Source organism: Tursiops truncatus, chromosome 11 (genome assembly GCF_011762595.2).
Source record: "Tursiops truncatus isolate mTurTru1 chromosome 11, mTurTru1.mat.Y, whole genome shotgun sequence".
Taxonomy (NCBI): domain Eukaryota; kingdom Metazoa; phylum Chordata; class Mammalia; order Artiodactyla; family Delphinidae; genus Tursiops; species Tursiops truncatus.
Genome location: NC_047044.1, coordinates 83,819,415 through 83,837,531, shown reverse-complemented (window position 1 = coordinate 83,837,531; position 18,117 = coordinate 83,819,415). Strand labels below are relative to the sequence as shown.

The following is an 18,117-nucleotide window of genomic DNA, read 5'->3' as shown; positions in this document are numbered from 1 at the left end:
TATCCACGTAGGTGTTACAAAGATTTATAAACAGATTTTTTCCAATCTAGACAGCCAATATGATTTCATTATATTTACAACAGAAACTCAGGTTACAGTTCAAATAATAACAATTTTTCTACTCCTTTCTCTAACTTGTATTTAAATACAGTGTCCAACATTTAGTTAGCTGGTCAGGCCGTATCATTTGTAGGTACAATCTCAAACTCTTTATTATTCAACATTATTTTCTAGAGGAACTTGAAAATCATTATGTCATTCTCAGGGTAAATATAAACACAAGTAAACCTATAATACTATTGAACTAGATCAATTCTTCTTGTGGAGTTTCTTATATGTATGTATACCAGAATTTTGACCCTCAGAATAGGAAGTGGAAAAGTGAACTTATCAGAATAACTTACTGAATAATTAAAGAAATCAAACAGTGGATCAAGGATGGTTGACTTGAAATTCACTATGTTTACCACCAAATAAAACAAAGAAACTAGCATTCTCAGAATAGGAATTGCCAAAGCTTCTTCCCTAAGTCTAAATGTTCTATCAGCTCAAAAAAGAATATTTTTTCACTAAGGAAAGGGAATGTTTATGCCTCATAGTAACATGCCTTGGAATGTAAGAGCTATGTTTAGATTTCCTACTATGTGCATGATGCTGTATTCATCACTAGATATGCAGCAGTGAGTTGTTACGGTTCCTATCTTCTTGGAGCTTATATTCCAGCCGAGAAGAAATACATTAAATACGTAATTGCAAAATGTATAATTTTAATTGTGGAAAGTACAGGAAGCTATGAGAACATATGATAAGGAGGTGAGATCAATCTTCTGTAGGTCAGGAAGGCATCGCTGCAAAAATGACTCCTAGAGGGATTGAAAAAACAAGAGCAGCCTATGGAGGAAGAATAGAATGGTCAAGGCTTTGTAGTGGGAAGGGGGAGTAGAGGAACCTAAAGTTGTTCTGGCTAAAATGCAGAGAAAAAAAGGATAGTAAAAGATGTGTAAATTCTCAAATAAGTTGGCCTCTAACTGTGGTATGAACTGGAATCAAAATATTTTGAAACTTGATAATATAATTTCTCTGGAAGTATCACTGAATTCTAAGCTATATTGAAAAATATGGCCATATCACTGTTACATGTCTTTTCAAAATTAAGAATTAAGGGCCAATTTGACCCAGTTAATGCTTAAGCTAACTACTCCATTATACGACCGAGCAGAACAGTGGTTCAGTTTGGTGGCAAAGGCAGCTACCATTTTTTAATAATAGCTTTCGAATGCGGATAACCAAATGACAGTTTGGTTTTGGTTTCAATGGCTTTGCAGGTACACCAACCACTGTTTGTAGCTGCAGTGTAACCCCCTGAAACTCACTAGATGAGGATGGGAGGGCAGAATTTTAGATACCTTCAAAAGAGATGAAAACATCTCCTTGATTTGGGTGTGGCTGGCTGCTCACCCTGGACCATGTACAGGGAGTAAAAGTTCCCTGCTGTTTTCAAAAGATGAGCCTTCAACGATGAAAAGAGAATTAAGTACATTCAGATATTCCTCCTGATGACAAAAAAGAAGATTCAATCTAAAATATTTGATGTTCAAAATGAGAAAAAAAATCTCAGTCTTGAAAGTACTCTTTTCCTTTCTAAGCCTGGCAACACACTAAAAATGAAGAGTTTGAGCTGGGCAACAGTGTCATCTCCACGGGGTCTGTAATGAGTTTGCACATTTTACTCTAACTACTGTATACCTAATCAGAAAAAGATGTCCCCCGTCCCCTGATCTAGCGCCAAACGGTAAAAGGTGATTCCTTATGTTAACAATTTCAGCAGAATGGCTTATTAAAACCAGATTTTAGGGTATTATAAAATGCTTAGAAGCCCTTTAAAATGTCAACTAGGATCTCCGGAGACTACGTAAAATGTCAACCCAGCTCAAGCGCCTGTTTTAAGCAGAATGAATTAGTGGCATGCTGTCAGAGGCTGTTATCCAAAACAATTAGTAAAAGGGAAAACATCAAGCTTTCTTTGTACTTTTATATGAAATGAGCCATTTAGAATGATCTTGTGGGTATTTGAAGATCACTTATTTATTTGACGCTATGACTAAATATTGAGGCCCAAGACACCTCGGTGGGGTTTTTTTTTTCCTGCTATATCTTTAATTAATATAATTTCATTGAAAAATCTTAAGCTAGGCAGCATTCTCTTTCATGCAGCCTATTATGATATAATCATATAGTCATTCTAATATTCTCTCCTTCAAACCAGAAAGGAATTCTTTTAGCCAGTCATCTCTTTCCCATGAAGGCTTTTGCTCTATTTCCTAAAATATTTCACTGGTATTTCTCTCATACTTAGAGTAAGGTTTTAATCAGTGATTATTATTTTTTTAGTATTCAGACACATAAATGAATGATATAAAGACACGTTAAACAATCTTAGTTTTTAGTGTTTTTTTGACATTTGGGGATTTCTAATTTGATAATAACTGATATATTAAAATATGAAATAAGCTTACATCAAGTATTTTATTCTTTTCTCGAGTTTTTCCAAATGAAACAGATATGGTATTTTTTTAAACGAAAAATTCATATGGAAGGTAGAATGTTTTCAAAAAAAGAAAAATAGATCAGAGATGGTAGAGATGCAAAAAATATGCATTTTCTTTTGATCAGTTTCAGTTTTTTATTATATTTGGATATATATTTATACATAAATATTCATACATATTTATGCATAAATATTCATGTTTTCTATGTACATACAAAGCTTCACATGCTCATATCTTTTGAGGTAACCTTCATCTAAAGAGCTCAAAATCACTTAGATGAAAATTGAGACACAAGTTTAAGTAGTTAATGGTTTTTGTTTGTTTTTGTTTCATTACAAATGTACACTGTGGACTGGGAGGCACCCTATTACCGTTGTTGAAAATATGGGATCATAAAAACGCATGTACATGTTTAGTAACCACTTTCAGATGATTGGTTCCTTAATGTAAAGAATCAAAAGGCAAACTACATTAGCTACGTGTAATTCCAAGTGCACTATGGATTTTAACAAAGCTTTAATAACTTCAACAAATTTTGTTGCTTATTTGTCAAAGACAAAATGTGCTGATAGAGTTAAGTGTTCTTCTTCTAATTTTTTTATTTAGCTCTTAGAAGTCAGAGAAAATAAAAACTTGCTTAGGTTGTCAAGAACCTGGACACCATGCTCTTGAAGGTAAAGATGATGGTGAGGATGACATTGATGATGGTAATGATGTCAAGAGAACAGCACCAAAGAAATGGCCTCTTCCCTTCCTTCTTTCTGGGACTTAAACTGGTGTATAATAGGTCTCTTTATAATCAGTACTCTTTCCTTTCAACCATCTTTGCTGTGTGCTTCAGTGTCTATGTATGTTGGGTAAATATGTACTTTTGTCATCTGTTAAGCTGAAAGCTGCAATAGCAGGGAAAGTCCCTTTTTATATGATACTGAAAATACGCGTAAGGATACTAAAAGTAAAAATTAAAAAATGTACACCCAAACGTCTTCTTGTGTCCTGAAAATCTAAACTGATTTTCAATTATAGTATTAGAACAGACATCATCTCCACCTCCACCCTCACCCCCATGACATGACGAATTCTATAGTGTTTACAAAGGAAAAGAAAAAATAAGGTCAATACCAATACTGAGTGGCTTGTGTGAAAAGAGCTTTTTTTCCTAGTCTTAATACAAATACTTTAAATTTTTGAAGAAGAGGAAATATTACAACAACTAGTGTAGGAACACACATCTAAATCAGAATCTGGGCACAATTTCTTGATAAATGTGGAATGCTTCATGGTCAGAAGAAAAGGCTCAGTAAGATGTACCTAATTTTTAGATAAGTAGAAAACATGAGCTGCCTGGCTTCCAAACCCAGTCTCTTTCAACAAATGCAGAAAACAAAACTGTACCTGTAGTTCATACATCACTTAACCCTTAATACTTTTCTTACCCAGTATCTTGCTGATGTTGGAATTGTGCATGTCAGGAAAGGCCTGAAGGATTTTCCTTCGTTCATCTTTAGCCCACACCATGAAGGCATTCATTGGACGCTTTATGTGGGGTTCATTGCTACCACGCCCCCTGGATTCTCTATAAATTCTTGATTCTGAGACTCCAGCACTTCCTAAAAACAGGGAACATTGCTTCACGTTAGTGTTAAAACTTATGGCAATTCCCTTCCTTGCATTATTGTTTTTCAGCCTATTAAAATATCTGAAGATCAAAAGCACATCAAATAATGGTACTTCTAGTTCTTGAGCCAGATGCTTGTTTATGAAGGTTCTGTGATAAGCCTTGAGGTGTCAAATGTTGTTATTTGTATTTTTAAGTCCATTTCTAATATATTTTTCCTTTCTTTCAATGGACTATGAACTGTTTCACCATTTACTTTCAAGAGCACACAAGAAACTTGAATATGTGATCTTTGATACAAATTGGAAAGAGAATAGTTGGGTTAGGTCAACAGGCATGTCGGTACTGTAGAAATATTAGATAGGTCAAAAAGCTTACAAAATTGTGAAACACCAAACTGTTCAGCAGAATGGATGACTACAGGTAAGGATGTGTCTCTGCTACCTGAAGACTGACAGAACATAGCATACTTTTTCTCTCTCTGAGGCTATATAAAAACACTGCTAAACAAATGTTTAAGGTTAAAATACAATATAGATAATATCTCCTATAATGTGTTTGGCTTTTCTTTGAAATTATGTGCTAATACATGCATGAAATATGCTGATGCAGCAATGATAGTCTGGTTCCCAAAACATACTTGAAAATGGTAGGAAAAGAACAAACAAATGGTTACATTCTATGGTTTCTTACGAAGTCTACAGTCACATATTTAAGGTGAAAAAAAAAATGTTCATTTCCCTGAATTTTCCCACTAACATCTAAGTTATCCAAAGAGATCCATTGATAATTACATTCCAAACAGCAAGACTCAGGATGATAAAACATGACCAAGTGTCACACTGGAACCTTGGGGAGCTTCAGGCACTCCTCTAGGCTTTATCTGACTTTGTAGAGTGGCTTCAGCAGATTAAACTGCTTCCAGAGATACTTGAATTTAGGCAAAGAAAATAAGAAGCAAAACATATAACTCTGGCACTATGTTCTCCAGGATTGTCATTACAAAAGATGAAAGAGATATATTCTGTTAGCATGTAAAAATTTCAAATATTTCGGGATTTTTCTAGAGCACTGCTCTTCTTTTCTTCCTTCATCCTCCTTTTCCTTTCTTAATTTGAAGGAACAGGAATCAAACAAAATTACCCAGACTTGAAGACCTCTGTAGCAGCAAACAAAAAACACAGCTTATTTGGAATTTCTTATTATTTCTCTTTCGTCGTATGCCCTTTGGTCTGATGAAGATTGGAAAATATTTTGCATATGAGCATGACTGAATATAACAAATAACAGCAACAACAATTTTGATGTTTTAATGCTGATTACCATGGGTATATTTTATCACGCTGATACAACTTAAAATTTATGAAATGTGTTATTACCAGTAATTGTCTTTTTATTGACAAAAATGAGTGCTAATATATGGTGACATCTTCCTAAAATGGGTTTGTAGCTGGCAAATGATCATTTGCACAGCTGCTTTTTCTTGTTCTTACACCTTACAGCAACATAAGCAATAAAATGAACATTATGTGATTTCATCAAAGCTAAACAAGCTCTCTGTATGTACTTAGACCAGGTTTATCTTAGCAAAGCGAAGCAGAAAAGAGAAGGAAACATCTGGATACAATAGGCTAGAAAAACACAGACTTTTCTTGGATATCCAATTCAATAAAATTTGGTCTCGACAGAATTATCTGGTTAAATGCTCAAGTTTGGCTAGCCCCTTGGCTGCTCACTGGTTTGCGCTGGTTCAGTCTTTTTCTGTATGCAGGGAGCTTCTGCCATGGTAACAAAGTTGAGGACCATGCTCTTGAAATGCATGTATGTCACCTGACACTGGAGAGAGGGTCCCAGTCGGGGCTCAGTGTAAGAGGAAAAGCACTTTCTTCTTTTTCCCTCTTTGCTGTGCTATTAGAATTAGAGCATCAATTTATTTGGCTGTCCCTGTGGATGTTTAGAACGTTCAAAGATGACGCAGACAACAGAAGTCTCAAGGCATGTGAGGGAAGCATGAGACTGTACCGCTGGAGCTCTAGTTGGGTTACAGAGGGTAGGCAGGGCACCTGACTGTATGGTAGATAGTATAAGAGGGAAAGGGTCCCAGATGCAAGAAACTATCCTGAAAATGTCCTCTGAGCCATGTATTCTGGTCAGGGTTTGACAAATGAAAACCTCAAAATGTGCTTATAGAAAAACATTTTTGAAAAGTTTGTTTCAGGTGTAAGAAATAGGGAAGTGAGAGACAGGGACGATGATGATTGAGAGCATTTGCTTTAGAATCATGCCATCTTGAATCCAAGACCTGCCTTTGGTGCTTACAGCCCTGTAGTCTTGGAAAATATGACTCAAAATTCCTAAGGGCTAATCTCTATATCTGTAAGAGTTCTTATGTCACAGGTTGTACTGGGGAGTAAAGAGATGATTTATGCATAGCACTCAGCAGAGCATTGGGCAGGTGGGAACCACTCAGTACATGTGAACTCTTACTGTAATGATCAGGTATGAGGTGGCTGTCTTGTATATTTTTTAGTAGTTTTAATTGGTATTAAACAGACACTTCTGCACACTACTGGAATATATACGAAAAATTTCACAAACCATCAGAATCTCCACTCATATTGAAATCCATCATGGCATGGCTAAATTTTCCTTCTTCATTCTGTTTAACTGCCAGTTGCTGAGTCAGACTCTCCAGTGTTGTTTTTTCCTTTAAAAAAGAAATTTATAATGAGATCTCAATCTGGAAATTATAATTATTCAAAGACATTTTTTTCCTTGGGCTATATATAACACATTAGCTCCTGGAAGGGAGGAGATGCTGATTTATTCACCTTTGCACATTCAGCACGTTATAACTGAGGTAACTGAAGCCAATGATCAGCAGGATGTTTGAAGGGACTCTGATTCGCAGAATCCCCTATACAGTCTTGGCATTTGGGTTTGCTGAGCCTAAAGGATGGATGCTGGGATCCTTGGAGACAACCTTCCCAAATCACAAAATGTGCATAGAAATTTCATGGAAGCAACCTGTTTTACAACATTTGGAATGCCTGCTTTATTTTTAGCCAGACAGGAAAAGTATAGAAGTGGCATGAGGCCCAGAGAAAGTCTTCCAATAGTCAGGTGACCAAATGATTGAAACATAATTCACAGTAGTGCCCTCGGGTTGCCATCTCCCTAAATGCCATCTGCATTCCTCATGCAAGGGTAATGAAGACGTTTCAATATTCATTGTTAATTGCTTGTCAAGTCTCTGTACATTCAATGTGAGTGCCTGCTACTTGGACCACGATGTGATTTGGATTGCTAAGCCAAAATATTGAGTTGGAGAATTATCTGAGATACAAATATACCAAAATTAGATCTGCAAAGACATCAAGTCATTTGAAAGCATGCAGTGCATGATCTGAATTCATGGAGAACATGGCATTACAAAGTAAATTATTTTCAAGAAAAATATAATGCTTAATCTACACCACGTGAGATTTTAAGCTATTTCCAAATTAAGTAGTTAGGTGATTTTAAGAACAGAAAAGCATACAATAAAAGGTTTACAACTCTCTCTAGAACTTTCCATCATTGCTCTGAGGATGATGCGGTTCCAAAGCAGCTTTAAGAAAAGCACCTATTGGATTTCATAAAATTTGCTCATGTTTCTTGGTAATCATGCACCTCATCTTCTGAGGAACACAGTCACGAGTTACACAAATGAATCAGTAGCTGCGGAACAGCTACTGACACAATAAAAAGTTCACAGAGGGCTTCCCTGGTGGCGCAGTGGTTGAGAGTCCGCCTGCCGATGCAGGGGACACGGGTTCCTGTCCTGGTCTGGGAAGATCTCACATGCCGCGGAGCGGCTGGGCCCGTGAGCCATGGCCGCTGAGCCTGCGCGTCTGGAGCCTGTGCCCCGCAGCGGGAGAGGCCACAGCGGTGAGAGGCCCGCGTACAGGCAAAAAAAAAAAAAAAAAAAAAAAGGTTCACAGAAAATAATCAACTATTTAAGATAATTGTATTACAGGTAAAGGACCCAACTAACGTTCCCAACAAGAGCCAGCAGGGTACTGAAATTCTTCATACAGTATATACTTTACCTCTATAAAATCTCTGACAGTATTTCAACTATACACACTAGATGAAAAATTCTCTTAATTTAGAGGCCTTGGAATCCATGTCTCTCTTCATCAAAGTCTGATATACGATTTAATAGAAAAAATATTTTAAATTGTCAATCAGTATAAAATACAGTAGAGAAACTGAAAACAAAATAGTTTATACCAACTTTAGTTCTATAAGATTATATAGTACTAAAGTTGAAATAAATTATATATTTAAAAATGTAGAACCTCACCCAATTTTGTTTTGTGTATGAAACTGGTATTTTCATCTGCTTTACATGTTCTACATTTCTTTTGCTGAGAGAGTCTGCTGTATATATTCAGCTGAGCCCAGGAGCACCAAGGACACCAGCTTAACAGACTGTCTTTAGAGTAAATGTAGCTGTTAAAATAGAAGACAGTTACATTAAAAAAAAAAAAAAACACATTCCATCAACATAATCTGAAAGTCCCCGGGTCAATGAATACTTTATTGTACTATCTTTGGGGAAAGTACTGGGCGTGGATCACCTCTCAGGTTTTTATTTAAAAGTGTATGGGGCAATAATGCTACATATTTTCTATTTTGAAGTAAAGTCTTTCAAGAAGAAACAGCAAAATGAAGGCAGTCGGAGTAGAAAAAATGAAATGTTAAGTGACTCTGAAGATTCTGCATTCAGCTGTATGGACCTTGCACCATCTTACCACGTAGCTAAAATTAGCAAAGGATGAGCTGGAAAGTCACAAGTAGTTTTTACAATAAGTAACCTCTAATCATCTACCTCTAAAGCACAGAGTATAATAAAATGATTCAATTAGCTACCCAAAAGTGGAATTTATGATACTTCTTAAGAGGATGTCAGTAGGAGACAGTGGAAGTAAACACAGTCAGCTGCACTTCTTTTGTGACCTTTTGTATAGTCATTTAAGCTAATTCTCAGTCATGTGAACAGGGTAAATGAGAAGTGATTGGAGGACCTGAAGAAGGTGTGTTGTGCCTTTAATTAAAACACCTTACAGGGCTTCCCTGGTGGCGCAGTGGTTGAGAGTCCGCCTGCCGATGCAGGGGACACAGGTTCGTGCCCCGGTCCGGGAAGGTCCCACATGTTCTTCCCACATGCCGTGGAGCAGCTAGGCCCGTGACCCATGGCCGCTGAGCCTGCATGTCTGGAGCCTGTGCTCCGCAACAGGAGAGGCCACAACAGTGAGAGGCCCGCGTACCGCAAAAAAAAAAAAAAAAAAAAAAACAAACAAAAAAAAGCATCTTACAGTAGCATGTAAATCAAAATGGTAATACTGCCACAATTTAGAAACTCTTGCTGACAATAAATTCAGAAGACAGAGGAACTGAGGTAAGGTTATATGGTAAATGGTTATATGGTAAATATATGGTATATATATATATATAATACAGTGGTTATATAGTAAATAACTAGCTATACAATTCCATATGAATACTGATCCTATTGTAAAAGTTCATATTTAGTTCTTATGTATATAGGTAGATATAAATCTGTGTGTGAATAGGATTCTAGATAATATACTGAACTACTAAAAGAATGAGTTGGATTTAAGAATAGCCTTCAAAAGTTTAAATTCAATCTATTCAGGAATATAGGAGGAAAGTCAGCCAAATGTTACAAAGCACAAATGCTGGTACACTGGGAAGATTCCTTTCATCCTACTACTTCTAATCCCATCCGTTCCTGGCCGTCCCCTTCGCAAAGAGTCCAACTATGCACTGTCATGTCTAAAACTCAACCGTTTCTGATTCTGTACACTGGGTTAAATAGTTCCCTTTCCAAAGCCTCTTTTCAAATGTGTGAATATTACTGAAAAAAGGTGATTCTCAAAGTTCTTATAATTCAATTAATCCTTTCTAAATAGAGACCGCTGAAACAAAATGATGGCAGTAAATGTCAGGTAGGGAGGTGGTAAATGGGAAGATGCTGGAAATAAGAAACACCAAAGAAACTGAGTTTATGGAAATAGAAAAATATGTTGATGAGCAGAGGTGATAATTTTTACCAAACTTATACCCTTAGTTCCAACTGGTTCTGATAAAGAGCACATTAGTCAAGAATTTTTACAGAAAAAGACTACCACATGCCCCCAGTCTAAGACCAGTGTTCTTGAACATAAATCCAGTATAGCACTTATACTTTTCTGCCTTCTCAATACTATCCAAACACTGCCCTGAAACTTATAAGATTCATTCATCTTTCTCTCTTCTACCTTTTTCCTATTAGAAATAAAACAAACAAACAAACAAAAAACACACTTAAAGAAATATTGGCCAAAATTCTGAACTGCTCTGAGGAACATCAGAGTACAGGGTGCAAACAGATTAATTACTACAAAGTAGTCAAACTGAAACAGTCCTGAGGATTTACAAATAAGGACCAAACAAGACGACCTGTATGCTTTCTACTGGATAAAAACTAGCTATTGGATAACAACTAGAATTCCTTTGGAAAGATGAGTCCTATCTGGCTAATCAAACCTTGTACAACTCTGTAGGTTTACTAAGATCAAGAAGAAACTTAAGGTAAAGTTTGTCTTAACTTGAAAAACTTTCTGATCCTATGTTGACTTGAAGAAACATTCAAGTAAATTGTATCTGATCTACAGAAGAAAGGAAAGTTTTAGACAATATAGTTTCTTGGGGTCAAATGAATAACTCTAAAACTCAACATTCATATAACGATTATTAATGTGTTAATATTCACTTAGGGAATTTGGCAGCTGGTTTTGGGCTCTGTGGCTCATCCAATGACTTGACTAATGGAAAACAGCACGTGTATTGTTTGCACATGACACCAGACTATGGTGGGAATCAACAAGGGGAGCCAAGAAATATCTAAAGAGATGTGGGTAATTAGCTGATTAGAAGTGGTCAGTAAAGATCAGTGCTTTCTAAGCAAACAACGTTCTGAATGGCAAAAGGCTATAGAGATCAGTGGGAAAAGAACATATCTGAAAATAGAGAAAATAACCCATATAGAAAATAATGGCTTTGGGATCAGGAACATGACATTTTAACCAAACGCTGCCATATATATTAGCTATACTACTTTAGACAAATCAATTAACCTCCCTGAGTTTCAGAATCCTAATTTGTAAAATGGTGCTGTAATATACGACAGATTCTCATTAGTTTAAAAAATGAAAAGGATATGCTTTTAATATTAGGGAAAAAGTAAATAGGGGAAATGAAAAAGATAAAGATTCTTCCTAAAATATAAGAATTACAGGAATAGTTATTTCAATATGAGTATTAAGTATCCTGCTGTGGTTATGATCCTTTATTGTCTACAGCCAGAGTAGTGGACAAATATGCATTAAAAAGGAGAATGTTTGTAACAACTCTAAAAGTTGTTGGGATTTTTTCTTTCCTCTTGCGCATCATTCCTGACAATGTATTTAATCTTTTTTATTTTCCATTTGATTCTCAGGCCTGATGGTTTATAGCCCTATAATATAAGTCTAGTACATATTTAAGTTGAAAACTTCTCTTATTCCATTACTTCAACTATATAGAAAACAACTAAAAATTCACTGTTTGTAAAGGCTCAAAAGGCACATTGTTTGTCGATATTTCATAGAGTCAAAACAAAAAAACCACACAAACTGTGCTCTAGAGGAAGTAGATATTTCCTTAGTTACCTAAGCCTAAACTGCATGAGTACATGGTTCCTCTATTACTCCTTGAAATTGGGATTTATATAAGTGACAAGCTTTGCTCACCATCAGACACACATACACAAAGAAAGAGATGGGCTGTGGATCGGCTATGATAATGGACATCCCTGAAATAAAGCTCACAAAGCTATAAAACTCATAAAAAGCACATGCATGAAATGACAGAATAGAGTGTGACTGTCAAATGTTGACTCAGTAACAGTTAAACCCCTTCTGGCTGACCTTTTTTATGATCTCCTTCTATACTAATGACACAGGAAGAAAAAAGAAACAAAAAAGGTTTTTAACCCTCCAATTATGTGACCCTCACAGACCACCAAAGAAGATGAAAGATTATTTATAATGTCATAACGATTTATCGGTTGGAGAATTTTTTCATCAGCTTAAGTAGAACATAAAAAACAATGCGTGTGTCTGAGATCCCCTTCAATCTCTTGGTTTCACCCTTGCTTACTGAGATTGCCATTTTCTAAAAAATAAGCATCCACCCACATAATCTAACTGCACAAATGGGAAAGAAAGCTTTGTTGTAAAAGATTTACAATAAATTATGTACAAATACACACACACATACACACATACATTTCTCTCCAACGCCAACAAAAATGCAATCTGAAGAAATCTTTTACTAATTTTATTCTGGTCAAATGTGAGTTTCTCAGACACTTTGGTACTCTGAAATCTAGTATCCTTCAGGAATATTTTTCCATTCATTTTCTCCATCAGATAATCATATGGATATATGAGCTAAGGGGTTGGAAAAGTCCATAAGTGTCTTGTGGTTTAGTCAACTATAAAAAAATCCTTACCTAATCCTGATTTTTTTCCCCTTCTAAATTCAGAGATACCCCTAGTGGAGAAAATAATAAATTAGAACCCATAATTTTGTTTCCACAATCTAATTTCCTTTTGTGAACTTTGGTAGCCAGCTTCATGAAATGTTTCTTGAAGTATAATTCTTGCTAAATTTCATAGAAACTTAGTTTCATCAGGCAATCTGGTCAAAGTGAACTGTATTGGCAGATCAAGTTTTCTTAAGAAGTATTACAAAGCTGAAGATAGAATTGCTTTGAAGGAAACACACAGCTTCTATGAATTCAAGTCTTAATCTGGATGAATACATTTCTAAGATAGTAAAATGACTTGTGGATAAAATTGATGAATCCCTATTTATGATTTTTAAAGAACTGATTTTAAAGTGGGAGAAATATTAGGAATTGTACATAAATAACTAATTCTGAGTTTTCATGAATAAAGAGAGAATTTGTGGAACAATGACTTGAGCACTTAATGTATGTTCCAGAAAAGACAGAACTGATTGTTATAGGATTAGTTAAGAGCACTTAGTACAGGATGTGATACAACAAGAAGCTAGTATGGATTCATTAAGAAAAACTATGTTGTAATGGTCTAGTTTCTTTTTCTGCAAAAACTGGAATGCAGACCATGGCCATAGTGTTTTGGACTTAACTTAGCTTTGGGTTATGTTCCTATCAATATCCTTGTTGTCTTCATGGAGAAATTGCACAGGACCTTGCAAGAGAGAGTTGAAGAGGAGATCGACAATCTCTGTCTTTAAATATCTTAAGAATCTCCATGTTTAAAAAGAATCAAGACCTCTTATTTGTGAAAAAGAGAGGATTTGGTCATATGTAGTAAAGAGACAGAATACTGACCAATGGTTGTAAGTTATCAAGTGAAAGATAACGAACCACTGAAGGAAGAGTTATATAAAAGAGTTGTCTCTCCATTGAGTGGGCTGTCTTAGGATGCAAAAAATTTCACTTCCCTAGAGGTTTTCAAGTATTGGTCATATGACTACCTGCCTGGCAATTCAACATCAGATGATATGTTGAATTAAAGGCCCTTTACATTTTCTTTCAATTCTATGTTCCACTTGACTGGAGTTGCTCAAACAAAACAAAAATATTTTGACAAATGTATACAGCTGTACATGTTTCTCTATCCATGATGATAGTTTCCTCAGAAGCTGTTAATTATGTTTCAAAATGTAAAGGTACTCCATTTATAATTGAGAATTCTATCATCATTTTCTTAAATTCAAGGAAGATATTTCAAATTATGAAACAAAACCCAAAAAATATGATTATTGAAATACATTTTGTGAAGGGACTGTCCAATAATACTCAGATTTACAGATTCTAAGTGCATTGTGAAACACGCAGTCATATGTCCAAATTCAACATGACTGCCATGGAGAGGAAGAAGTCATTGAGTGTGTGGGGTAATGAACCGAAGAGCCACTCAAAGGAATCCGTAGGAAAGAAATCATTCACAAAGAGGGTACACATGAATAATATCATGGTAAAATATTGGTCCTTGCTTACTTGTCCCAGGGGTGCTTATGGTCTGTACATGTGGAAGAGGGAAGGCAGGAGAGGAAAAAGCTAAGACCTGAGTTTTCAAGTGTCTGTGTATGTGTTCAGCATTCAGCCAAAGTCTAAAAACATGACTTTATTTCAAACCAGGGCAGATACAGATACTGTGCACACCAAGTCAAATCAGAAGGCTTAATGTGAGAAAAATAGGAGGCCAACTAAGTAAAATAATAGAATTCACAACCTACACAGGGTGTCCGGTAGGTGGGAGGGCTGCACAGATGTAAACACACAACTGGAATGTTGTCTGATGATAACTGTTCTATAAACAATGGGTCACTCAGTTAGTGAGCTACAGAAACGTATAGACCTTTGCTCTTTACTTTTTCCTTTTCATAGAATAAAAGCTGTAAAACTGTACGTATTCTTATAAATGCAGCCTCAGTAGCCAGTAGTTACCTCAGTTAAACAAATATACTTGCACTGTTTTAAAGAGAAATGGTTTGGTTCCGAAATGCTGGGTCTGACGAATAGAAGAGGCACAGTGGGGTTATAGTTCGCTTTGCAATCATCCATGGTAGTTTTAGGGGAAAAAATTTAGAGTAGAATAGATACTTAAAATCTCATTTTAGTGAACAGCTAAAACTTCACATGTTTTAGGAGAGCTGCTATGAGAAGCAAAATAAATAAGATGGAACATATTCTTTCTGTTTCCCGGCTCATTCTCTAATGAAGGGGGCTGGTGCGTGGTGAAGAAAGGAAGACCTAGAAAGGGAGCAGAAACAGGAAAAACAAAGAGTTGGAAAAAAGATACACAAATGATGGAGATGCTGATTGATTAAAGGATTTGTGTGTGTGTGTGATAAATCCTCAAAAATGTACTAAATGATACACATGGCCAACGCTGGGGTACAATCTAATCAAACAGGCACTGAGTTACTTTCTTGAACATCTTCAGCATGGCCCATTAGAAAAGAGACTGAAATTTGAACAAGAGGACCTGGGTTTAAAAACTGATCTACCACTCGAATTCCTATAATAATGTCATATCTCAAGGTTTTTATTTTTAAAACAAAGACTGAAATTTGAACAAGAGGACCTAGGTTCAAAAACTGATCTACCACTCGAATTCCTATAATAATGTCATACCTCAAGGTTTTTATTTTTAAAACAAAGATATGAATACGTTTCTGCTTATAATACTGTACAGAACTGAAATTTGATGTGAAAGCAGTTGAAAAAGGTAAGATACAAACTAGATATCAATAGCTATTATTACTCCTATTTTTACTCCTATACTCATAAACAAGTGTTTCTCATTTGTAAAACAGAAAAGGTACAAGTGGAAAGACTCAATGAGGCCCTTTGAAATAAATGTTAAATTCAGAATATTTTCCTCATAATTTTAAATCCATATTGTTAAAGTCACTTGCAATAAATGACGATAGAGAATACAATACATCTACTAAGTATGAGGATAATTGAAAAACAAATGGCTCTTTGATTATTTCAGTGCCTTAATGTTTAAGTGTCTTGAAGACAGCTATTTGATCCTGGGGATGAAGAAGGGAGCAAGGGAGAAGGGAAGGAAAGATCATTCTTAGTAGACCAGGTTTTCAAAAATAACACTTCTGGTCCAACAACAAAAGTGATTCTTATTTTACTTACAGAAAATTTGAAAAAATCAGGAATGTGGGGACATGTAAATTTCCAACCCCATCACCTTGGCAAAATGATTGTTTATTCTTCTTCTAGTCTTTTATCTATGTACCATGGAAATGTACTTTAAAAATATCTAGATCATTCTCCATACGGTGTTTTCAAACTCGTTTTTTTTCAGGAATACTATTGTGAGCCTATCCTCATATCTTTAAATGAACAGACAATTTCAATCATCAGAGAGGCCTGTGGGTGTCTATCTGAAACCCAATTTGGCATGCCCTGTGTGTCTCATTTTATTGGACCATCCTGCACTAACCCCTCTACCAGAATGATGTAAAGAACACAAGACTCTCTGTTTGAAAACATGCACAGCTTTTCTAGGCTTGAAAATTAAACCATAAAAAGTTTACTGGAAAAAAAAAAAACCCTTTAAAAAGCTCCTTAAAAACTCACACCATAATTGCTCCCCACCAAGCGTGGGCACTTGCTAGCTGCAAGTAGTGGCACTGTGACAAATGTAGCAAAACTGAAAGCAGGCTATACTAAGAGAAAGAAAAAGTCTTCCACTGGCCATCTGTGAAAATAAGGCATGTGGCCATTAAATGCAGAGGCTGTAAATATACACAAACTCCATGAAGCAAATGGCAAAAAAGGACTAAACTTCAAGCTCAAACAAATCAAAATGTTTAATGCATAGTTACCACTGCTGGACGAAAACAGCTCTGATCTTTGCAGTCTGCAAACTCGGCATGTATTTCAATTAAATACCCCCAAAAAGAAAAGAAAGAAAAAGAAAGAAATGAAAAGACACAGAAGAAAACCATCTGGAACAAAAGGCTATAGACAGCCTATACTCAATTTCTAGAAACAAACAGCCCCTTTAACTTGCACCAGCCTGTCGAGAATGTCGATTGGAATTATTGAAAGGCTGACATATAGAGTGATGGATGGGTGATGACATAATACCTATTTGCCTTTTTGTCATGGTCTTTGAAAACGGGCTGCTCGGTGCTGATAATATTCACTAAGGGGTTTTCCTCTCCCCTCCTGTCCCATAAGAAGTGTTCCCTAGCTAAGACACTCAGTATTAAGAAGGTTTTATGAATGAAAAACAAAAGAAAAGAAAACCTGAGGATCAAATGCCAACTTGCACGTAAAAAACTAGTCTAGATTTTCTAATAATCCGCTGTCTAGAAAGCAGTTCTCTATCCATTTTACATACATATTTAGAGTAGAGAGACTCCAATAATAAAAAGGCAAATATTCAACTTCAGACTTTGTGTATCTTTTAATTAAAATCACCAAATAAATAATTACATTAGAGATAAAAAATAATATATATTCACTTCTATAAAAAGAAAATATTAACCATTTGTGTTATTTTAATTTGTGCTCAGGTAAATTCTAACCAGAAGATTTAAAAGTTTGGGGACATTTTTGTTTGACAAACACTCATACACACACACACCCCCCAAGGAAAAGCTCCTGTTTTGTCCCACTGTTGCAATGATCTATCTCATTTCCTCCTGAACGATTTACCTAACATAGCTTCCTCCTTCATGGAGTTTTTCCTCTTACCACTGAAATGTCTAGCTCTAATCTGACTTCTCTAATTCATTTTAGCTAAAGGCAACAACTACAAAAGCCACCCATAAATCATTAATTAATTGTAGTACCTGCCACTGAATACAAAGGCATGAGTTCCTTCATATTCACTTTTTCAAAGCAAACCTGTAGTTTATAATTCCTCACATGCCTTCTCCTTATCTAAGAGAAGGAGCATATGTTAGATAATGCTGAAGTAGATACACTGTGTCAGTTTCTGAAGAGTTAACACTGCTGGCCCCATCCATCAGATGGCCAGTGAAGCATCAGGAAAGAATGATGGATGTAAAATTATTACAGGGCTGCCATCCGATACACTTACTGCCATTTGTAACTAATGCTGGGACTGACACACTTTTTTCATTATTAAACATCCGCATGAAGTCAACATTGGTCACTGTCATTTCATGTTTGGCACTCTGTTAAAGGGAAAGAAAAGGGTTGACAATGGCAGAAAAGAGGAGGTTGTACTGGAAGAGTTTTCAAGTGCCAGAGTAATAAAATTAACCTTTGTTTACAAGTCCATCTATAATGTATGTGGTAAAACT

At 35.8% G+C, this 18,117-nt stretch overlaps 1 protein-coding gene across 2 annotated transcripts in view; it reads right to left on the bottom strand.

Moving 5' to 3' along the window:
• Positions 1-18,117, bottom strand: part of SOX5 (SRY-box transcription factor 5) — a 399,062-nt gene that overhangs the window by 8,374 nt on the left and 372,571 nt on the right. For both annotated transcript variants that reach the window (XM_073788966.1, XM_019936434.3), the window contains exons 12-13: positions 6,766-6,874; positions 3,986-4,159 (exon numbers count right to left, since the gene is read on the bottom strand). In XM_073788966.1, coding sequence (XP_073645067.1) covers positions 3,986-4,159; positions 6,766-6,874 — 283 coding nt within the window. The remainder of the gene's footprint in view (positions 1-3,985; positions 4,160-6,765; positions 6,875-18,117) is intronic.